Genomic DNA, 24,200 nt, shown 5'->3' on the forward strand with positions numbered 1-24,200 from the left:
ATAGTGCAAAGGTCTGTTCTTAGATCTTTGCCTCATTTGCTAAAGCACTTTCCATATTGAGTCTCAGCCCATTGATAGTGCTTCAGTGTTGTCAGATAGCTCATGAAGAGTAAGATGCTTATCTAAATCCACTTCCTCCAGTGTGTGAAAATTGCCTTTCTCAGCCACTATGGCTTGTTAGTCTGCACTTTTTTAGCTTCACAAGCTACATTTTAAATTGTGTAAGAGCTACTGGCATGGTGGACTTGACTTACAAGTAGTATAGGTTTATGCCTCTTAACTATAATTCCTTTGTCTTCACTCCAATGTGTAACTCTCTCTTCTGTCCCTGGCCTGATTTCATCCTTCTATCCTCCCTCGTCCTTATCAGGCCTCAGGCATCTGGCTCAGAATCTTGTGGGTTGGGTCTAACCTTGTTGTTATGGTTACCACCAACTTCTCTGGAGTGTTAGGGCATTATTCATGTTAAACATCCATGAGAGGTAGGCCGAGCTAGAAATGTCAACAACATGGCTACTCAGATGTTCTACTTTATGTAAATGAGAGCTGCATGTCTGTGGTTCTAACTGCACAAAAATACAATAGCTTTTAATTATATACAAATATTACTTCCTTAAGGGCCGTCAAGCTGAATACAGCAAGGCCACCTAATTAACCTCCTTTGAGCAGAAAAAAATCATTGCAATTTTGCATAATATTTAAATGCAGGAGCTAATATTAACTATGCAATGAAATGATAATGTGATTAAATGTTAAATATATAATATAATTATAATGCATATATTAAATGAATAAATTTGTGCCATTTGGAGTCAGGTAACTGTGGAAGAAGAACAAAGGCTGTCATTGTTTTTGATGTTGTTGACTCCAGTGCATCTGGAACAGGAACTGTTGATGAAGCTGCATAAATTATTATCAAAGATGTGAGGCTGCAGTCCACATTTAATTGAAACTAGATGAATAATGCATACTGTTGGCTTTTTTTTCTTCTTTTGGACACATTTGAAGGTCAGGTTGTAGCCTTGGAGGAAGCATTCAAAGGCTGAGGAATTTGTTGATTGTAAGTTTTGGTGGAAAACGCAGTGTTGGCCTTTTACATTTGCTTACATTGAGAGGAACACTGATGAAGTCCTTGATATAAAATGGAAATGAGAGAGAAATAATGATTATGTTGGGATAGTGCTACCGTTTGCTGTGAATATCTATAGTCAACTGCAGCCTTCTGCAACATAACTATCTACATTCATTTGGAGAATCACATCATTTCAGGGTAATGGTAGTATTTTCAAAGATTTTGCCATGGTATTCAGCATATTAAAACTTTTGATGGTAAAGCTATTTTTATGACACTTCTAAAAAGACAATTATCTTTCCCTATTTAATGAATATCAAAGTTACAGCAGAGCCCTGCTCGCTTTTATTTCGGGGATGCCAGATTGGAGCATTTTGTCCCATCTGGCTTGTTTGTTGATGTTTTAGTGTTGAGCTCTGTTGAAGGTAATTAATTCCAGCCCAAATCAGAAAACTGCTCATGCATGAATGACTGGGCATTTATCTGGCTGAAAAGTTAAACACTTGACAGGTGAGAAAGGAGCATAGCAAATAAGAGTACAAGGCAATGAGAACTGCAAGGTTTCAAACACACTGCTGTTAGTCATAATGTCATTATGACAGTAATTTTACTGGGCATAAAATACAAAATGTAAACACACAATTTCCCAAACATCATACATGATAACATATCATGTAATCTGTCCCATTGTCTGTGTGCAGAACCTGGGGGAGGCAGAGTATTCTGTGGCTCTCTTCATGTACATGCGTCTCTTGGGCTACCCTGCTGACCGCATCAGCATCCTCACCACCTACAATGGACAAAAACACCTGATCAGAGATGTCATCAACCAACGTTGTGCTGGAAATCCATTCTTCAGCCAGCCTAACAAGGTATGCACCAGTTTGAAAACACCACACACACACATCCATTAGGAATAAATGTTATCAGAAAAGCAAGCGTAGGTGTGAGTCTGCAAGCTGAAATGTGCTAATATACATCATCTTGTTGCATAACATTTCTTTTATGGTAATTGATTACATAGTGTTCAGTTAGGTAGCTAAAGATCTTTATCAAATCACTGCTAAATATCACAATATCAAACAGTATTGCTGGTTATTATAAATTGCATTTGGAATGCCTGGCAGTCTTGCAAGTATTTAATTTAATTCATCAACACCTAAATCACACAACACAACGAAATCTTTCAGTATCACCTGAAAACCATACTGATCCACCATTTCACAGGTATCACTCTGTGTGTGTGTGTAGGGCTCAGATTAGTTTAGAGGGAACATACATGACACATGCTACATGAACAGTTTCCTCACACCTCCAGATGTCAGCTGCCAGCGTTAAGGTTTTATACTCCATTGCACTGAGAAGGAAATTCACAGCACTCAATTCTCACAAGGCTTTAGGTGTTTTTGCCTTACACCGTGAAACACACTTCTCTCTATTGCAGCATAAAATGCTAATATATGAATCTTAGTGACTCTTGGTGTCCTAGTAAAAAAAAAAAAAAATCACTGGGGCTTCATTGTCCACCCTCGCCAAATCATGAGACTGTTAAGAATGCTACAGGTCATAAGACCACAGCAGGGCACTTTTTACATACCAGCCAACTGCATACCTCTGTAAATCAAACTCACTGAGGTATGTTTGTTTCCTAAATCACTGTGGAAGCAGTGAAAGTGTAACGTCTATGTTTTGTTCATCCTTGAAGCGTGCTGTTGGGTTGTCTTCATCTAGCTCGTATTATTCCCCTGAACTTTTCTCATCTCCTCTTTTCCTTCAGTTTTTTTCTCACACCGTGTAAAGTCAGCAACTCACTGGCACAGTTCCCACATCTCTTTTCTGTTTGTACTCCTAAATGCTTTTACTCACTAGCCTCAGGTTATGCTTTCCTCTTTTCATTCTTGTTCCCTACCCACAGTCTCTCACCTTTCTTCAGTCTCCATTCTTTAGGCTTTTTACACACTTAAAAATGTCAAAGACTATTTAGGCATTCCAGGGAAAGTTGCGAGATTGAAGTGAAAATGGCCTGTAACCAGTTATTTGTATTTCACCATAGTAACAAAGGCCCAGCATGTTTCTAATCATATTGGGGCTATTTCACTTGTATTTCTGTCATGTCTGGTCCAACAGGAGTGATAAAGAAAGGTGGCTCTTCAAACTGGCCAGAGTTCTGTATTTCAGCATGAAGGTAGAGCTCTGCAGGGTGTCTTTAATCATGCCAACCACATTAATTCTAAGTACTTTTCCTTCATCCTGCAGGCTTACGTGTGTGCTACTAAAGTACACAGTTAAAAATGGGTCACAAATACACGGAGGCCATTTTGTCCAAAAAATAAGCAGCAGGAAGCAAAATCCCTCTGAGTCATTTATGATAGTAGTTTTGAGACTAAATTAATGATGTGTTCCACCACCTGCAGTGTCGGAGCGACTCCCTTGTGTCTGTATTTTTGCTGTGCAACTCCACCTTGTTGCTTTGTCTTGACATATATTCCCCATTGTGACAGCTAGCCAGAATTTGTGCTTAGCCATGTAAAATGTCCTGCAATGTTAAAATATAAAGCATCATTCACTGTGCTCATGGCCTTAGTCAGTATGCATGCCTGGTAATAAAGTGACAGGAGTGACAGGCTGTTAGATTTGCTGAGATGAAAGATAGCCAGAGAGGGTTAGATATGGAAAGAAAGAGGCTCTTGTGGGAAAATGCTGAGCAGCTGAAAGGTCATGGTGCTGAGCATTGGGTCTACAGTGTGTCTGACAATGTGTCACAATGGCTAAAACCAAGTAAATGTCAACAGCCAGCTTACTTTACTGTGATGACTTTAATTACATAGAAGAGGAGAGGAAGGCCAGTTAGCACCAGTCACAGTCTCCAAATCCAACACACCAGCTTAAGCTCTTTACTGAATTTCAGTTTGTAAACATACAGTATGTGGGTAGATGCATATGTCTTTTTAATGGCTTTTGTGTCATACCTCATACATTTTATGCACAGTGAGCCATTTTATTTGATGCCTTACTTTAAATACTAGTGAACTATTTAATTAACTAGGTCTCAAACCAGCACACAAACCTAAAACCTCACCCTTATGATTGATGTCCCATGTCTATCTCCAGTTATTTGGATGCACATTAACTGGGTCAAGGAGAAATGGGTGAAAATTGTGAACACATTTTGCATATTTTGCTGTGCATGATTGAAAACACAAAATTTACTGTAAACAGGAGCCCCTTAAACTACACGGAACCTCATTACCAGAACAAAATTGGTCCAATAAGCTGATACTATGACATTGTTGGGAAACATGCCTTAACATTTCCTGGTATACCCTTTTTTTTTTTTAGACATATGACTTTCTGAGGCACGTGCAGACTGGAGACACAAGCGATAAAACATTACCATGCCAACTGTCATCCCTGGGTGTCTCTTGTGAAAAATTGAAAAATTGAATAATACTACAGACTTCTGCACATTCCAGCTAGTGATTGCCATAAATAAGACATAGCAGGATGGGTAGAGTAACAAAAGACAGAAAGAGATTAGAGACCCATGGCTATCGGCAGAGACAACATGCCATTATCTTCATAACAGCCAGAAGAAAAAAGCAGGATTCTTCATAAAATCATTATTAGCAAACCCATGTGTGTGTTTGTGTGCTGCATCCAGATATACATGTGCCACAATGACATGACCTCTGTAATTCTCTCCCTGGAAGATTCCTCATAAATAACTAAACACCATGCAAAATGCTACGCCTTTGGGAGATTGTCGATCTGGGCTTAGTTGTCACTGTCTGTGGGCTAAGAATAACTCCAACTCCCTTTTCGCATAACAGCATTCATTGTGCTATGTTTGTGGACATGTGCAGGCATGTATACCATGAATGTCTGACTTGAACATTAAACACTTGACTAGAACATGTACCACATGAAGCCTTGTGCAACTGTAAAAACCAACATATTGTTGCCTCTGGTGCTGCACCTGTTCTACATAGCAACAGGGAGACATGAATAAATACCTCATTAGCCCCATTGCTCTGTCTTTTACACTTTCTCACGCTCCCACATTCCTCCCCAAAACACGGTTTTAAAGAGGTTGTAAAAAGGCAAGATCCAGGTTCACCAAGACTTGCATTTTCCAGTTAGAATTTACCACAACCACAGTATGATTTATTTGCATGGCTGGTTCATACATTGGCTGCTGTGTGGCTTCTCGATAGTAGCTGATGTCCTATTGATCCACTCTAAAGTGTGGATCTATAGAGGACAGACCAACCTCTTTCTGCTGGGCTATGAATTTTTCAGCATGTGGCCAATATTACTGCATAGTAGTTTGAAAATAAGAGGACTGTGCCTGCAAACCAGTTATACATATAGTACAGCTATTATGGTGTGTAGATGTGTACAGGGCTGTGTCTCATTATTTCAATGTCTCAGTATTAAAGTTGCAAGTACATGCTTTCTTTTGTTTTTATTATGTAAGGTAGTTTTACTGACAAAGTCAAAACACTACTCTCTTGCACTTCACAGCGAGACAGGATTACCAGGGTATAAAAGCAAATTGGCTGACATGATTTTCCTGCCGCCTAGAAAAAAAATCTCACAGAGAGCCATTCTCTGTCTCCTTTAAATAATCTCTGGTTCACTCAAGCCAATGTGGCCCTCAGTACCTTGGCCCTGACTCTCAGGGGCCCAGGTAAGAGGGTACTGGTGGCAAATGCCCTCTAAGCCGTATTAACCCTGCTGGTTGTCCATGTGCCCTGCAGCGATAACACTAACAACAAGAACTGGCGCTGTCGCTTCTTGTTCGCCTCTCAAAAAAATACAGGAAAAGGAATTTAAGACGGAAAGCAGTCTCGCTCATGCCTCTAAACATTTCAGCTAAATCCCTCCACTGACCTAAAATGCAAACACTGCTTTACTTTGCAGCGTGTATCAGCAGTCATAGCTTAGTTAGCATGTCTTTGATATGTTTATGTATTTGTGTGTGAATTAATATATCTATAAAATATCTTTGTGTCTGTGCAGATCACAACAGTGGACAGGTTCCAGGGTCAGCAGAATGACTACATCATTCTCTCGCTGGTGCGCACCAAAGCTGTGGGACACCTAAGGTAATTACTTCAGTGCATGCCAAGCAGAAAACTATACCTGATCCAAAACAGCCTTCAGCTCCCAGCAGCTATTCTACTATAAAAATACCTGTGTAATAAGAGCTACCACTTAGATAAACATCCTTCAGGGAAACAACACAGCAGAAATGTCAGCACTGAACTCTCCCGAGACAGCTGCTCTCAGGAGACTTTCTGTTTTTAAAATGTGTAACAACTGTATGAAGTTAGCTAAAGGAAATAAGTGATGCTGTGTGTAAGTATGTATAAGTTTAATTTTGATGCAGTGAAGATGAAGGTGGTTTGGGACAAGACTTTGTCTGTAGAGCTGACTGCAGTTTTTGTTCTCATTAAGAGAAGCCATTGTGCTCTGATGATTAGACAAACAAAGAGCAAAGTGCTCTTCATTCTTCTGACTCCCTCCTTCCTCATTTCACTGCATTGATTTGTAGTCAAATGGCCTTTCACTCCTCAGCTACCATGAGATTCCAATGAGCTCTTTACATTTAATATGCCACATGTTTTAATACCAGACAGCTGAGCCTCTGCAGTACTTCTGCTCGCTATGCTGGCTGCTGCCTGTGATATACAATAGCGGCTCTTAGAATTGCTTTGTTCATAGCTTTATCACAGCATCGGACAGTCTGCAAATTGGAGCTCCAGTGCAAATAATACACAATTCCTTTTGTAGCTAAATGCAGCCCCCCCCCCCCCAAACAAACACACACACACCATTTAGAGTGGTCATTTCAGCTGGCAGAGAAAACACTTAAAAACTCTATTTTCCTCTTTCCTCATCTCACAGATAAAGCAATGAATTGATGTAGCTCAGAGTGAAAAAGAGCAGCAGGCCAGAGAGAGTGGTACTTTATCTTGCTGGCAGTGCCTGCTCTCCTCTCTGTATCATTCACTTGATCTTGTCTTACACTGGATATTACACTCGGCCTTGGACACATTCTCGGTGTTGCACTTATTCAGGGCAGTATTAGAATGCTAGAGGTTCCTATCTAGGATTATTAACCATGCTAAATTTCAAAGACCAAAAAAAATCATATTTTCAATCAGTGATGGACACCTACATAAATATATAAAACCCACTGTATACATTTCTAAAAAAACTGAACAGTTTTACCAGGAAAATATCTTGTTAATCCCATTTTATAGTTTTGCTTAGTATTCATTCATATTTTGACAAGCCAGAAATGTCTGAATGGTCTTATTATTAGCTTATTGGTTGAAAGAGCAATGGTTCATGGGAATTTCTTGCCATGTCCATTGTGTTTTCTCCATGCTGGGATCATTGTGGAAAACCACTGAGTTTCACCTTGCAGTCCTCCTCCACTCTTCTGCTCCTGCATCACTCCTGATGGCTGCCGTGACTACCACTGGGGACTCAGCTGACCATATGATAATCTGAGGCTTGCTTTGGCAGGAGGAGCATTCCTGCTGATACATACAGGCACACTCACATGCAGGAGCACACACTTTGACAGGGAAGCACAGATCCAGAGGCACTCTGACATACACACACACAGAAATGGTACTCGTCCACTTTGCCCTGTCATGTCACTGCACAGCCCAGGTGGGCGTCCCTCAGTTGTGCCATGTCCACAGGCTAACATGCTTCATGATTGGTTCGTCTCCTCCACAGCTCCACTGCTCATTGGTGTAGGCGGTTGTAGTTGGTCTCTGTGGAGATATTACCCTTTCAAGTTTCATTTCGTAACCTGCCCCTTCTTTGTCTGAAATGTGCCGTAATTTTCCTTTTAATCTATACGCCGCTGTCTTTAGCATGCTTGTACCGTGCACAATGGTTCCCTTAAGCCCCCTTTTCCTTTCTACATATTCATAGAACTCATCGTGCATATTGCAAGAATTAATCCTCTTAAATCACACCAAGTGCTCAGGTGGATCCCACATTTTCTGGCTGCTTCTCAGCTTGTGTAGTGTACTTGTTAGTGTGTATTTGTAAATACTTCATAACTGTGAATGTGTGCCATATTTAAATACACGAAATCTGTTTTCTGTTTTCATTATTGTCAGAGCTGCTTGAGTGAGCCAAAGACATCTTCCATCTAAGCATTCTGCACAGTTCCATTATGTTATTAAGACATGTGATTCATTACATCTTAACACTGGCTAAAGGGAACACTTGTTTATTGTTTTGACTGAATATTTTTGTGGCTTATAAAAGCTGCCCAACCACGTCCACCCTTCTTAGTTTACATTCACAGCATTAATGCAGGACACCATACAGCACAGTAGTTGTCTACTATAGACTGTGGAAGTAGATTGTAGGCAAACTTTGAGCCTACAGTGTTTGCAGGTTTAGGGCTTTCTATGTGTTTTTCCAACCTTTTTGACCTACATAGCCCCTCAGTGGCGACCCTTCACAAAAACAACAACTTTAACTTGTACAGCAGGCCGAGCAGAGCTCCCCCACTCCCAGAGGAATTACTCCTCTGTGTCTCTCAATTCTACTGTATGGCAAGAAAGAGCAACCTATCTGCCCACTACTATACTCTGCCACCTCTGCCTCACTTTGTCTGCTGTGCTTATCCATGTCCTTTGCCTTCCATTCCTTTATTTCTCTCTTCGCTTCTATATTTGTCCCACTCACCTAGTGCTACTTATCTTTCATTGAACCTCTCTCCACCTACACTACACTGCCTTTTTGTTTTCCTCATCAATCTTTACTTGATCTTTTTGTTAAATCCCCTACAGGCAGATTTCACACTTGCCCACTCCTTCACATATGATTTGTTTTCTTCCCTTGTGTCCAGCCAATTTTCAGCTTTTTCCCCCCTATCACTCTACAGGGATGTGAGGCGTCTGGTGGTAGCCATGTCAAGAGCCAGACTGGGGCTGTACATCTTTGCCCGAGTGTCATTGTTCCAGAACTGCTTCGAGCTGACTCCTGCCTTCAACCAGCTCACTGCCAGACCACTGCAGCTGCACATCAGACCACATGAGTACTACAACCAGGAACAGCCGGTAAGCAGACTCACTCATGTTGGATTTTTGAAGCACATTAGTGTCCTGCTCCATTAAATCTGGCTGATTATTAGGTACTCAAGCACCCAATCTGCTGATAAGAACCCAGCTTACTTTCCCACGTTCCACATCAGTGCCCATTTCCATAAAACAGTTGCCATCTCCAACAACCACGTCATTGCTGCCACAACCCCTTGACTCTGTCTAATCCTGCCACTATATTCTGAATGGAAATTTCATTCCCTTTGGTCCTCCTCAGTGGTCACAAATCTTACTGCAGCTTTAGCCATAGGCCCTGGTCTGTTAACAGCATTCTACAGGGGCCATCTGCAAGCATGGGAAACACAGACCTAGCTATAATTAACCTCCAAAGGTCAGAAGGCAAAAGCACTCTCCCTGATCCTGCCTGGCCTGCATGAGACGACTGTTGTCTGGTCACTGTGTCTCCCTGACTGGCGTGTGTGGCAACAGGGGTGTCTAAAATACCCCATAGCCTGTGACACTTCCTCTGACTCTAGAGTGTTTATCCCCATGGGGGACAGCTCTTTTGGGCACACACATGCGGCCCCTGCATTGCCCGTCTATCCAGAGTCAGTAAGCCCCCTGCTGCTAACACGCAGATGCAGATTAAAAGTCAGATTTTGTCTGGCAACACTTGACCAGAACTGTCATGGCCTATTAAATGGGGCTGATTCAGAAGCTGTTATGGAAACACTAATGCATGATGCATCATGTGAATATATACACATTCACATGATGGTTTTACACCAACAGTAACATGATGTATAAACATTGGGAAAAGTGAAGTTTTGACTCATCAGTTTAGTGCAGTCAAAGCTCCTAGTTTCATTTCACTTTGACACTCTGTGAGCATCACTCCTGTATTTAGGAGGCATCAGCCCAGGAGATTAAATATTCCACACGCCTCACTTTTCAGTTTAGGCTGTAAGACTCTGTCTGCATACTAATGCTGTTAAATTACAAACTCTGCATCCTTGGCTTCTTTTGATAGTAATATTGAGTAGTGATAGCTGGAGGGAGAATTTTCTTTTCAAACAAGCAAGTAGCAGCAGGCAGGTGAATTGTAATTTCCCTGCACATTTTGCCTCAGATCAATATTTCACCAGGTGATGCCTGAAAAAAATGATTGCTAACAAGACAGATCTATTATCATTTCCTCCACATCACATCCTGCATTCAAACTATCTTTCTCTTTCTGTTATTTTGATTCTGCCCCTCAGAGAGAGGCTTCTGAGCAGCCAGACCAAAATGTGAAGAACATGCCAGAGATGGCCAACCTGGTGTATAATATGTACATGCACATGATCCAGACCTCCCAGAAGTACAGACAGGTAAGAACTTTTGATAACCACAGTACTAAAACAATCTGCAGATGTCGTTTATGAGGCTGTACTATCATAAATTGTCACCTTCTTTCCCTGGGTGCAGTTTTGGTATTTTTAACCTTTAAACTCGCTGTAGAGCAACTAGGTCAGATGTAAAAATTGTTTCAGATGTGCATGTAAGAATTAACAGGCCACTAGCCAAGCATGTTAAGTGAAGCACAAGTAGGTTTTCAGTGTACTGTGTTGCTTGTGCTCACTTAGAAGCAGTAACAGTAAAAGAGTGTCACATTTATATACTATTTTGAATTTTTTCTGGATTCTCAACAGAAACAGCAAGAACTGGCAAAGCCTCCACAGCAGGCCAAGACAGATGCCACACCAGCTAGCACTGAGGAACCGCAGGAGGAAACCCCCATGGAGCAGGACATCCCAGAAGGAGAGGCAAGCACAAAGCCAAGCTCAGAGGAAACCAGTGAGAAGGAAGGAATCCAGGATACTGAGGAACATGCTAAGATGCCAGAGCATCCTGGCAGAGATAGTGACAGCGACGAGGAGGAGAATGCGGAGCAGTAGAACATCCTACTAATAAGTAGGGACCAAGTGGTTTCCCTTTGAAAAACAATGTACTATGGAGTCAGTTCTAAATTGATGATGTTTTGTTTTATTTTCTAATACATCTGCTTTTGTATTCGTTACCATCTGTACTTTATTAAAAAAAAAATACAATTCCATTTAGTGTCTGTTGCAAATTTACTTGTATACAGCCACCCAAGCTGATTCAATCTACATGTCTGTTGTGCAAACAAACACACATCAATATAATTAAGCCTTATTAGAATTACTCTGTCATGATACTACCATCCATTCATCTGCTTCCCACTTTTGTGTTCACACAACCCAGATCTGATTGGCTCAGCCTATACCAGCTGCACAAGCTGCAACTAAGCTGCATTTATAGGTCAGTCACTTCACCCAGGGGCCAGTGTGCATGCTGGAGGATTTCAAATTGCCCTCTGGATGTACACAATCACTCAACCAGAAAGCCTCTGCCATTCATAATTTTTGCATAGAGCACAAACTGCAAAGAGTGCCACAGAGCCGTTTCAGCTGGAGAGTTGATGACCAAGAAACAGTATTAGCTGCATTGAAATAATATTAAAGATGATTATTCCAAAAAAAAGTTACGCAAAAGCTTGGTCCCAGTCAAAACTTAGTAATTTAAACCTAAATTAATGAACTAAATTAAAATGAAGAGGTTAACGCAGTTCATCGCCCTACAGGCAAAAACACAGACTGGAAATTTATTCATTATCATGCACCAGAGGTTATTTGTTACATCATACCTCAGGCTGATGGAACAGGTCAGCTGCACAGCTGCTTGTGTCCGGGCCAGTCGAAAGACCTGATGGAGAACCATGTGTTGATGGACGTGGAGAGACATATTTTCTGCATTCAGTCATGTGTGGAGCCATGATTTTTTTTTCTTACCTTCTGAATGCAAGATGCTCCATGTTGAGGTTCACATGAGTGTTTTGGAGTAGCAGTCTGTGCCTTCTGTTGGCCAAAGAAAAGGATTCAAATGAGAAGTTAAATAAGAAAGATAATTACTCTCTTGGCTGAAGCTGCACCTATGAATTATTGGCAAAGGGTTTGACACAGAGCCAAAAAGACTACTGTATTACATTATGATCGTAACGTGTGATCAAACATTCCAACAATAGCCTTAAATATAGTTGCAGCAAATGTTCTACCGCAACACTAATGAGCCCTGTAGAAACCCATGACACAGAGCATACTTTTCCTTGAGTCACATGAATGTCTGCATTGTGTAACATCCTCCCCACTGCTATGCCTTCCAGTTAACTCTCTGTTTTTCTCACAGCTGGCCTCTTGAGAATTCAATTGCCTGTGGTACCTTGTTGTAGAAAATTAGAGCTAACTGGTGGGAAGTGGCTACTGGCTCGAACACACATCATCATCATCTCTGCAAAGCTCAAGCAGGATCTGGGAGAATTGCTGCACGCAAGAAGGAAACCAGGCGGTTACTTGCACTCCCTCCAGAACCTTTTCTCTGCTGAAGGTGAACATGTCTTTTATACTCACGCGGCAGGTATTCATTAGGTTAATAGCTACTTTGCAAAGCTCTCACTTTTAACCTGTGCTATGGGCTGATGTGTCACAGAGACTAACAGCATGCAGATAAACTCTTGTCCTGCTCTTTGTACAGTGTAAAAATATCTTTATAATGTTAAACAATACATGCTGGCTTACAGCCTTTTAAAGGTATGTACAGTAGATTTAACATTACAAATAATATAATACAAATTGAAGCAGAAAAATGTTGGAAGAAATCTGAACCCACTGGTCATAATTGTGCAATGTTATGTCCTTATTACAGCTGCACTTTAGTCAAAGTGTTTTCTTTCTTTATAATTTAAGGGCGTTTACCAAAAACACGAGATCCACCATGGGACTCACTCGTGTTGAATGTGTAGTTTATTGCCCAACCCTACGTGACAGTAGTGTCACAACAGGAAATTACACATTACAAATACTCAAGACAGCTGTGCCTGCAGGGAAGGAAGATCTGACCACTGTATCTTTAAGCTAAAATGGGCTAAAGGAATCAGTCTGACAGTGCACAACACTTTCACACTCATAAAACCATCAGTTTTACCATTGCTCCAACTTCTAGGTCCTCAGGGCAGATTTCCCTGGTGGATTTTATCACATAAAAACATTTACAGTCTTTTCTTTACTGGAAAAATAAAGTTTCACTGGAGCAAATATCTATGTGTGTTTGCTACTGCAGACCAATTAGCAGTTTGTCATCACGCATAATACAACTTTTACTGCTTAGAATAGCAGCACATTATAGCCCTGGCTGCTGTTTGTTATCAGTGTTGACAGTAATGCTTATTACCAAAGTTATGCATGATCTGCACTGATGTGCTATTAGTGGGTGACTAATGTGCCAGTGCCAATATTCAGCACTATGTAAGTGGGTTGCCTATTGACCTCAGCAGGCACACAGGCCTGGTTGTTATTGCTTGAGGTTGCCAGTTTATCATGCTTTGTCAAGGCTACTGCCTGATCCTGACAAGTACCTCTCATCAACAGGGCATATTTCAATCTGATAATCTGCCATCATCACAGGAAACATTCTGATACTATTGTAGTGACTGGCACATTATCATGCACATCATCTAGAGTGCTCTTGAACCAGGCGTCCTCCTAAATGCCAACAGCATCTATGTCTTTATCAGCATAACTGAGTGAAAGCATTTTGCTTTGCAAGCCATGCCAATCTCTATTCTGAGCAAATGTTAAGTCATTCTAAACATATCTTTCTGATCCATCCAGTCTAGGATGGCCAGCTGTGGGTCATGTTTCTGGTGCATCGTATGGCTGGTGGTTCTGCTGTGCTTTGGTTGGCCACTCGGCATCACCTTAGGGGGACTCTATGGCCTAATCAGCCCCCTCACCACCTGCCTCGGCCTGGACCGACTCTCTGATTTACTCCTGGAGGGGGCTAACCTGGGCCGAACCTGTGCCAATAACATGAGGCATGGCAAACCTTTGTGTTGAGTGATCGGGGCAAAACAACACAAGGGTGTGGATCCGTCTGAAGGTGTGCTTGTTTCTTTTCTACAGAGAAAAGACTTCACTCCAAAGAGAACTGTTCATGTATGTTTTGTGTGGAGAAGTCCTAAGGTGACCAGCACCCACTATACTGAGAAATTTATGAGCAACTTATATAACAAAAACATCCAGAAGGTCAGGAAAGTGGAATCCACTCCTACTGTTAACATGTAATTAACCATGGATTTTGAATTTGTATGGGTTTGTCAGGAAGAAATAGGCTTTGTGTTCATGGGCTGTGCTTGCTGTTTAATTCACGATGACACTGCATGGAGAAGATAAGAATGAAAATAGCAATGTAACAATGGAATGTTTAGACTTGTAAATGACTGTATGGAAACTTCTAATGCGATTAAAATGCTTTGAACTTGCCCTCTGTGTTTATTGGTGGAAAATCCATGCTGAAATCTTCAGGTGAGGGCAAATGGAAAGATAGAGAGCGCAGCAGACGTAGTTGCAGTTTAAGATTAATTCACTAATTTTGTATAGTGTCTTTGTCATTTAAAGTTGCCGAAGACTGAGGGGTATTGCAAAAAAAGTAAAGTGATGTAGTAGGAGGTCACAGTGGTCACAATAGTTTGCTAACTTTAAAGTTTTAGTTGATATTTGACTTTACTTATTGTTCCCTTAGAACAGCATTAACTGATTTCTTGGCAGTAAAACAAACAAATGATAGTGTGAGATATCTGCTAACCCTGGCAAACAGACTTCCAACTCCTCTAACGTGATCTGTAAATAAAAGTTGTGACCCACAATCTTCAAAGCTATTTGTTATCACTTCTAATAAAGAGGGTTGTACAACTTTCTTTAAGCTAAACAAGTAGGAGAGTTTTGAGACTCTTGTGTGGTGCTGTGTTTAGGCCTGATTTTCTACCCAAAAACCTTTGAAAGTAGCTATCTTAAGTTTAAAAAAAAAAAATGCTCTGAAGGAGCATGATCAAGAGGCTCAAAATACTGGATGGCTGCACTGAAGTTTTGACACTGTGGGCTCATGCTTGAGTGAGTTATTGAAGGGTGAGGAAAGGGTGAAAAGTTCTCAGAGCTCAGAGCTTTGAATGTTGGGGGGACTGAGCTTGTGCATAACGTACCATTCAGCTGAGATATGTCAGAATAATGTGGCTTTTGTAGTCTTTCTGATTTTCTTTGTAGTTGCAGTTGTAGTTTGTTGTTAGTTGGTAAAATCCTTTTTAAAAGACACAGTGTATGCATTATTTAAACAGGCCTTATATCAGCCTTATATCAGGCGGGCAGTTATTGTATAAGAGCAGACCAAATTCAGTAAGCAGCTAACATTACCATTGAACAATCTGGCAACAGCATCTTCTGTAGTACTTTTCAGATTGTGAATTTCTTTGACAAGTTCCTTCATTAACAGGTTGTCCGAATACACTTTTATACTGGGATGAAGCATCAACATAACCCTAACCCTAACCCTAACCCTAGTTATGACCCTAACCCTAATGCAGAGCTAGGGTTAGCATCTCGGCCGTCGTGGGACATAGAGCCTCAAGTGAGACATTTCCGTAATGGTCTCAGTGAGCCGAATGCATTAAACTTTGAACCACAACTCTGTGACCTTCCTAACAGTGCAACTCTAACCCTAGTTTTGACCCTAATTATAGAATAACTTATCACCTGATATAAAGTTGACAAGCATGTGCTCACAGTGGTGGAAAGTAACTAAGTTGTTTGTACTGTGTTACTTTACTTACATAAAAATAATAGTGCATACTTTTTACTTTTACTCCATTACATTTTGCAGCTGTTATCTGTACTTTCGCCACTACATTTGTACAATGTTTGTAGTTTGTTGTTACACTTTATGAATACAGTGCTGGACTGATGTGAGGTCAGACTCTGCATGGAGCTGGTGTCACGCTGCCAGCTGTGTTTCTATACTGAGCCTCAGTTATGATACCGGTGCTCTGGCTCAGTTACCTAGTTAGCTACTGTCTGCTAACACAAGTCCATCCATTAATGTCTGATTAACATTAATCATAACATTAAGCTAAAGCAGGAATACTGACACAGTAAAAATGGTGAATGCCTATTTTATTACCAGCCTCTGTTCACTTGATGCCCACAGCCTGCCTCATGACACACAGACCTGTCCACAGCTGGTTCTGGGAACATTTCAAAGATTTCTGTACTGAAAATGTAAATTAACTACACATTGTCCATTTTAATTTTAAGATGATTTCTTTGATTATTTTAACCTGATCAGATATCCTTTGCAATGGAAATCAAATGTATTCGGTGTGTGAGTACTTACTTTTAATACTTTAAGTACATTTTAAAGTAAGTACTTAAGACTTTTACTTAAGTAGATTGTTGATGTAGCACTTCTACTTTTACTTGAGTATATATTTTGCTGGGTACTTGTACTTTTACTTAAATACTAAGCTTCAGTACTTCTCCACTACTGTTTATTCAGAATGAGATAGTATGGGTAAATTATGCAGGACAGAAATGGCAGGACAATGTGTGTGATCACGTAATCAAGCTAACATATAAAGGGTTGTTAAATTCCTCAAAATGATTTAATGCTTGATAGTTTTGAGCATGGTGAGTATGTTGTCACATTTTCAGGGATTAGTTTCAGGACTTTCAGATTATTTCTGATTCTTTTCAAAGCACTTTAAAACTTTGCCTTAGATTAAAAAAAACTTTCTCTCCTCAGCTGAAATGTCCAACTGAAGCACCTTCACTCTTTTTATCTTGGGAATATACTTTTTGAAATCACTGGTGAGATGAGGACTAACACTTGCAAGTTCAAAAGAAATCCAGAGGAGCAGACTGGGTCAGGCAATAGAGCAGCAACCGAACTGAACTATTTATACACTGCAATACTTTAAGCAATACTTTATTGATCCCTGAGGGGAGAGTTCTCTTCTGAAGTTGGAGTAGATTTACTTTAATAACAGGTAGCGGCATGTTGCAAAGCAAGGAACATGTTAGAATGACTAATACGTTCCTCCTGTAGAGGCTCAATTAAAGAAAATATGCAACACTATCAGGAAGCCGGTTCTTCTGAGCGTTCCTATCTGTTGTGACTGCCATCGTGCTTTCTCAGCTACAGTAAAACCAAAATAGCTCAGGATTCAATACTTAGGAACCCATAAATACTCTTGCTGAGCAGCCTAACTCCAAATCTGTGTAGCTATGTTGTGGCTTATTCAAATTTGATTCATGAATATTTCATTTTCAGTCCAAACTGCTTTTTCATTCTCATTTTCTACCCCTGATACACACAGTGACAAAACCTCATTCTTATTAATGCAGGACAAAAAAAAAAACGAGGTGACCGACACAAATGCATATTGCAATATTTATGTGCAATTGAGTGCAATATAAGACCTAGTTAGATTGCTTTTTTGTCTGCCTAGTTCTGTGCCCAAACATCCTGAACACACAGCCAAAAATGCCTGATTTTAATTCAACTTTGTGTGTTTCTACTCCCAGAAGTCTTGGCAGAGGATACAGGAGGCAAAAGGCCCTGATGCCAAGTTGACAGTGCCATACTGAGAGAGAGAGAGTCAGAGAGAGAGAGAGAGAGAGAGAGAGAGAGAGAGAGAGAGAGAGGGAGAGGCAAACTGGTGAAATTTTCATTGCGGTCTGGGACTGGCTGTGGAAAAAGCCTGCTCCTACTGGCTGCAAGGAGAGCTGGGAGGCAGAGAGAGAAGATAAGTATAGGCCTCCCCATTCAATTAACCACATACTGCTCTGTAATTTCACCCTCAAATACGTGCACATGCATGCACGCACACACAAACACACAAGGTGAAGCAGATACACTGACAAATGCCTAAGCGAGGAAATGTCAGTTTGCCAGCTTCAAAGTGGACCACTTCAGTACACAAGAGGAAGAACTTCTCCTGGTCTCCAGTTTCCTAATGAGGAATTCATGGAGTTTCTGTTGTTGTTTTTACTGAGGTCAAAAGAAGGACAGTTTTACTTATAGTAGTTCTGGTTACATTTAAATAACATAGGCACAATGCTATAGCGACTACAGAAAAAGTATTGACCTCCTAAGTGTTATGTTTGGACCTATTCCCTGTTTCATAAATATATTAAACTCATCTGACTAAAATAAGTCAATTATAATTTTAAAGGTTTCTTCATTTGAATCAGGAAATTTGTGATCAATGAATAAATAAACAAGCCTAAATATTTCAACAAGCAGTCTCTTTACAGACCATCACAGTGTAGGCTACGTCTGTCAGACAGTAACAAGATACCGGATGAGGTTTGATGCTATAAGCCTAATACAAGGCAGATTATAGAGGTATTTCAATAAATATGAATGCTGATTTTTTTTTAAAAAAATGTGCTAAGCTATTTAATAAATAAGCTGATTCAATAATCATTATCATTTTGGTTGCTGATTAATTGTGAATAAATAATGAAAAATGTAGCCTCTTGGCATTTCTCACCATTTTCTGATGTATTTATTTATTATTTTTAGACTAATCAAGTAAAATGAATATGAAATGTTTTGGTTGATATTCATGTAGTAATAAATTGAAATAATATCTGATCTATGACAATACTATGCTGTTTATTCTGTTATATTTTGCTTTCATTAATCAATTTGAATAGGAAACCTATTTTTGACCTGTGACAGCTCATAAATCTGTAACTCTCCTTTCCAAAATCACAACTTCATTTTCCAAGTTTCTTTCAGTGCAGTCCTGGCACAAGTTTTCTGCCAGTTCAATATGTAACAGATGTTCATATATATATATATATTGATAGAGAGAGAGAGAGAGAGAGAATAAGCTGTGCATTTTAGCAAAGTGCGACTTACTGTCCAAAAGTATGGGTATTAATGAATGAGCAGTGTAAATTCAGCCATGCTGACAGTGATCCGCGCCCTGTGCCCCTTTGAGGTACCCAGAAGAGTTTAACGTAAGCCAACAGCTTGTCACTCAGTATTCACTGCTCGGGCCAGAAAGAGGACACCCAATTTTCACTGAGCAGTATGTTTCATGTCTTCTTTCTGCTGTGACCTTTAAGCAGCCCCCGAGGTTGACATAGATGAATGTTGCAAAGTACAAAGTGCTTTTAGACTATTTGTATTGAGTGAACCTTTTTTTTCTTTTTGATGAACAGCTCAAATGCTACAATCCTGCATCGAAGGTTTCCAATATATCTGCACATTATTGACTTAGGTACAAAACCCTTGCCTGCATCAAGCAAATGACTTCCCCTCAGGGTTCTTTAAAAGGGTTTGTACTCTGTTTATGATGTGGAATTCCCATAGAAAATCAATATGTTTTTTGTTCTGGCCAGTTTTGTCCTTATTATCTCATCTCTAGTGCTGAGTAATGAGGCTCATCTCCAGAGGGGCTGTGAGTAGGAGGAGACTGATCGTGCCACAATGACTTAATCTCAATAGCTACTGCTAAAGTGAAAGTCACACTACAGGACTATTTGAGCAGCCTCCAAGTGTCTATGTGTCTCATCCAGGCATTGGCACAAGTCTTTTTCAGCCTGAGAACACATATTTTAGTCACTGTTACAGATCCCGAACCTTGGCTGTAATAATATCTGCATATTAAATAAATATAGATTCTAGCAAACACTCAAATGTCATTTTCAAACTATTCTGGCACAAGGGCACACTAATGCTAAAGTCCACCTGTCCCTCTTGATCTGCTCTCCATAGACAGACTTAACTAAGCTGCGGTCATGAAACATTAAAAAAATATTTGAATACTGGGGCAAAAGGATGCTTAAAGCAGACCACTGCCTACCATTTATTACATAAGACCAAAACAAAGAGTCACACAGTGAAGGGTTATGGCTCGGGGTCGGGTGACAGCAGCATATGATTCATGGCTCAGTGTGCCCTTTTGTCTTGTCCTCCTTGTGGTGGGACCATCCACTGCTCTTAGCCAATGTTATTTTACAGCCTTAGAGATTGCTCTCTGTCTGTTTCAAGTAAACTGGCAATGTCATTTCTTACGTCTTGTTCTTTCCTCAGTGCAGGAATAAAGAAAGAATATGGCATATGTCACAACAATAGATGTTCCCTTTTTCTTGTTTTTGATGTTGGAAACAGCACATAGCATCAGATTTACTTTTGATTTATCAGTGAACATTTTTTATAAATAAAAAAATGCTTATACTTTACATAAAAAAGGCAATTATTACATCAGGGGCTGGTGTTTGAAGGTGTTCAGACTGAGAAATATGCCAAGAAGAATAAATCAAATGCCCTAAAATTACCTTTAATATTATACCTAAGCCAAGTCTTTATTTGTGATCAATAAAAAAATAGTGGTATAATCTGATTTATAGAAAGTTGATCAAAGTAAAAAATGCAAAACCAATAATGTCCAAATTTCTCCATATATAGACATACATCATGTTGCATGGTCACATCAATAACTTCCACAAGGACTCATTATAATTATGAAAACTTATTGATTTTATGCAAATAAAATCTACAAATGCATCTGTAAAAAACATCTATTCATCTGGCTGTGGTGGAGCAGGGTGCTTCGACTGAGGGGGGCTGTAGACTGCACTAGAAAGAGAATGTTTGGTCTAAAGGAGACAAATTTGAAATGTGTGGTCTGAAGCTTCTACTGAGTCAAACACCTGCTGACACAAGCTGTGTGGCACAAGTGCTCTGTCTCCATTTGTGCCTGTCAGTCTAAGACATTGTAGAAGAGCTCTGAAAAATAAAATAACAAACAAAGATGTCACGTTTAGATATGGTGGGACTAAATGTGGACAGATTTTCTATAACAAATCTCTTCTTGTGTAGATTTTCTTTAATAAGATACATTTGATTACATTATTTGTTGCCAAGTCTAGGTATTATTAGATTGAAATGTGAAATGCTTGGCTGGATTAGAGCTACCACGGGCCATGAGATGTGTAATAATACACGGTGAGTAAAACATCAAAGGAAGCCTGTCATTGTCCCTCTCTCCTCGCTGCTGTCCTCCCTACATGGGCGGCAGTCACAGACAGTTCGTGCTGGAGTTCCCTCTCCTTATCACGCCATTCATGGAGCGACTGTTGTCAATGGAGCAATGGGCTACCAAATATGGAGAAGGGGTCCCGCCGTTTGGCCCTGTCTCACGGACACTTGTCAGAGTATAAATTGCCCCGTCGTGACATTTCAGCACCCCTGCTTTACACACTCAAGATCCGGCCTCATTGGCTGATCTGGTGAGTAGCCTATACACACGGCAGGCTGAGGAAAGACTCATTTGTTGCGATGGATGGATACAGGATTTTAACACACATGGCAGCGACTTCCACCTCTGACTAACCATATCATAATCTAACTGTGAGCATCTCACCTCATCATCTTTCATCTTATTTTCTGGATTACAGCGTGTGTGAAATAACTACTAACAAAAGCTTCACAGTGTGAAGTAACGTTAGTTACATAACCAAAGGAAATCTGAAAACTTTATACCCTGTAATAAGAGCATAACTCACTAAAAGCCACAACTAACCACCAAAGCCAGGCTTGTTTGTCCACAAACACGACGACTTTATAACGTGTGGTGTTTGCTGTCTGTCTGCAAAGAGAAGACAATCTCTTAAAGCGCCCAGTCCAAACAAACACGGGCTTTCATTACTTCATCTAACCGTGCACCCTCGTGTTTGTTGCAGAGCTGACACCATGTGCGACGACGAAGAAACTACCGCCCTGGTGTGTGACAACGGCTCCGGCCTGGTGAAAGCTGGGTTCGCCGGTGATGACGCACCCCGCGCTGTGTTCCCTTCGATTGTTGGTCGCCCACGTCACCAGGTAAACAAGTCTAAACATGAACATAACCAGCGAAGCTATCACTGTGGGATATTTACATACCTTTGAAAAGTTTCTGTTTGACATGACCCCAGTTAATCCGTGCGTAATAGCCTGAAGGCATACCAAAATTATGAATCTAAATTTTACTGTAATCTGCTGAAGTCCTGCTGTGTTACTGACCAGTCACCAACTTCCTATTACAATATGATGTTTTCAGGGGGTCATGGTCGGTATGGGCCAGAAGGACTCATATGTCGGCGACGAGGCCCAGAGCAAAAGAGGCATCCTGACCCTGAAATACCCTGTCGAACACGGCATCATCACCAACTGGGATGACATGGAGAAGATTTGGCACCACGCCTTTTATAATGAGCTGCGCGTTGCCCCAGAGGAGCATCCCACCTTGTTGACAGAGGCCCCACTCAATCCAAAGGCCAACAGAGAGAAGATGACCCAGATCATGTTCGAGACCTTCAATGTCCCAGCCATGTACGTGGCCATCCAGGCCGTGCTGTCCCTCTACGCTTCTGGTCGTACCACAGGTATGACCACACAGAGTCCACACAGATGTGTGCTAAATATTCTTCCAGTGAAAAAATACACAATGTTCACATGCTGCCTGTAGGTATTGTTCTGGACTCTGGCGACGGTGTGACCCACAACGTACCCATCTATGAAGGTTACGCTCTTCCTCATGCCATTATGCGTCTGGACTTGGCTGGTCGTGACCTTACAGATTACCTCATGAAGATCCTGACTGAGCGTGGATATTCATTCGTCACAACTGGTGAGTGGAAAAGCAAAAAACTCTGACCTATGTATTAAACTACTTGTCAGCTAATTTTCTCCAATCCAACACAAACCCACACAGAAGAAGAAAGACATGGTGACATGTTTGTGCTGCCACAGAGCTGATTTACAACATCCATGTGTGATTTCCTTTAGCTGAGCGTGAGATCGTGCGTGACATCAAGGAGAAGCTGTGCTACGTCGCTCTGGACTTTGAGAATGAGATGGCCACAGCCGCATCCTCCTCCTCACTGGAGAAGAGCTATGAGTTGCCCGACGGCCAGGTCATCACCATCGGCAACGAACGCTTCCGCTGCCCAGAGACACTCTTCCAACCTTCATTCATTGGTGCGTATTAAGCTTTCAGTTTAGTTACAATGACACTACAGCAATACGTTGTAAGTCTCAAAAATAATTTTTTAAGTATTGAAACTGACCCAAAACATCAGCAGCTTTAAATCTGGGGCCAAATTATTGACTAATATAAGAACAAACTTCTGAATAGTTTTCTGTTTATGGTCCATCTCATTGTCTAATTATGACCACCAATTAAAGGTGACAGTTTATCCACCTCAGATCATGAGGGATAAATAAACATGCGTAATTTAAAGCAGGGGGCTTATGGAGTGCAGCTGTTGGCGGAGCTGTCCACTTCAGGACCTGTTATGACAGCTGACCGTGGTATCTGATGTGCTCTTTGGCTGTGGTGATATTAAAACTGGTTAAACTCACTCTGCTCTGTGTGCATAGGCATGGAATCTGCTGGCATCCATGAAACAACATACAACAGCATCATGAAGTGCGACATTGACATCCGTAAGGACCTGTACGCCAACAATGTCCTGTCAGGCGGCACCACAATGTACCCCGGTATCGCTGACCGCATGCAGAAAGAGATTACCGCTCTGGCCCCCAGCACCATGAAGATTAAGGTGACTCGGCTCACTGTTGAATATATTAGTGGCATCTCTATAGATTCCCGCATTAACCACATCTGTTTGTGTTTAGATTATCGCCCCTCCTGAGAGGAAGTACTCTGTATGGATTGGCGGGTCCATTCTCGCCTCTCTGTCCACCTTCCAGCAGATGTGGATCACTAAGCAGGAGTACGATGAGGCTGGACCCTCCATCGTCCACAGGAAGTGCTTCTAGGCAACATACTTTCCCTTTCTTCACTCTATGTTCAGTCCGTGCCAACCCTAAAAACGTTATTTGTTTATAGTGAAATTAATTTAAGTGAAATTTATATATGGATTTGTATAGGTTTATAATAAACAATTGCCCAGCCTGAGAATATTTCTTTCTTTCTTTTTTACTCTCTCTGTCCCTCAAAAGCTGCAAAGCTCTATTCTTTCACCACGTGATGGGTGGTTAAAGGTTATTAAAGATTTGAATTAGAAAAGATTAAAGTGAGCGGAGAGGATAAGCCCTTGTGAGACCATCACAAAGTTTCATAGTGAAAACACCAATGTCAC

At 40.8% G+C, this 24,200-nt stretch overlaps 2 protein-coding genes and 2 long non-coding RNA genes across 5 annotated transcripts in view; 3 read left to right on the forward strand and 1 right to left on the reverse strand.

Annotated features, from left to right (window-relative positions):
- The window catches only part of aqr (aquarius intron-binding spliceosomal factor), a 36,140-nt gene extending 24,892 nt beyond the window's left edge, over positions 1 to 11,248 (forward strand). For both annotated transcript variants that reach the window (XM_028395660.1, XM_028395661.1), the window contains exons 32-36: positions 1,774 to 1,944; positions 6,095 to 6,180; positions 8,997 to 9,171; positions 10,413 to 10,523; positions 10,845 to 11,248. In XM_028395660.1, the coding sequence (XP_028251461.1) occupies positions 1,774 to 1,944; positions 6,095 to 6,180; positions 8,997 to 9,171; positions 10,413 to 10,523; positions 10,845 to 11,090 (789 nt within the window). In that variant the 3' untranslated portion in view covers positions 11,091 to 11,248. The remainder of the gene's footprint in view (positions 1 to 1,773; positions 1,945 to 6,094; positions 6,181 to 8,996; positions 9,172 to 10,412; positions 10,524 to 10,844) is intronic.
- LOC114427546 (uncharacterized) lies at positions 1,768 to 12,262 on the reverse strand. The gene is made up of 3 exons (XR_003669467.1): positions 12,006 to 12,262; positions 11,861 to 11,919; positions 1,768 to 1,862 (listed from the first exon to the last, which is right to left on the reverse strand). It is a non-coding gene; the product is annotated as an uncharacterized LOC114427546 (long non-coding RNA).
- Positions 12,263 to 12,356: 94 nt separating this feature from the next.
- On the forward strand, positions 12,357 to 14,531 carry LOC114427545 (uncharacterized). The gene is made up of 2 exons (XR_003669466.1): positions 12,357 to 12,597; positions 13,881 to 14,531. It is a non-coding gene; the product is annotated as an uncharacterized LOC114427545 (long non-coding RNA).
- A 6,681-nt stretch (positions 14,532 to 21,212) lies between these two features.
- Positions 21,213 to 24,019, forward strand: LOC114427701 (actin, alpha cardiac muscle 2). The gene is made up of 7 exons (XM_028395893.1): positions 21,213 to 21,344; positions 21,798 to 21,936; positions 22,154 to 22,478; positions 22,562 to 22,723; positions 22,882 to 23,073; positions 23,476 to 23,657; positions 23,734 to 24,019. Exons 2-7 carry the CDS (start codon positions 21,808 to 21,810, stop codon positions 23,875 to 23,877), a joined length of 1,134 nt encoding a protein of 377 aa, XP_028251694.1. The 5' UTR covers positions 21,213 to 21,344; positions 21,798 to 21,807; the 3' UTR covers positions 23,878 to 24,019.
- The last annotated feature ends 181 nt before the right edge of the window (positions 24,020 to 24,200 follow it).

This window comes from Parambassis ranga, chromosome 22 (assembly GCF_900634625.1).
Source record: "Parambassis ranga chromosome 22, fParRan2.1, whole genome shotgun sequence".
Lineage (NCBI taxonomy): Eukaryota > Metazoa > Chordata > Actinopteri > Ambassidae > Parambassis > Parambassis ranga.

What these genes read in the sequence shown, in the direction of transcription:
- LOC114427701 (XM_028395893.1), top strand. Translation starts at nt 21,808, where the DNA reads ATGTGCGACGACGAAGAAACTACCGCCCTGGTGTGTGACAACGGCTCC. An exon ending in TTGGTCGCCCACGTCACCAG is followed by an intron (nt 21,937 to 22,153) that starts GTAAACAAGTCT and finishes TGATGTTTTCAG; the next exon opens with GGGGTCATGGTCGGTATGGG. An exon ending in CTTCCAACCTTCATTCATTG is followed by an intron (nt 23,074 to 23,475) that starts GTGCGTATTAAG and finishes CTGTGTGCATAG; the next exon opens with GCATGGAATCTGCTGGCATC.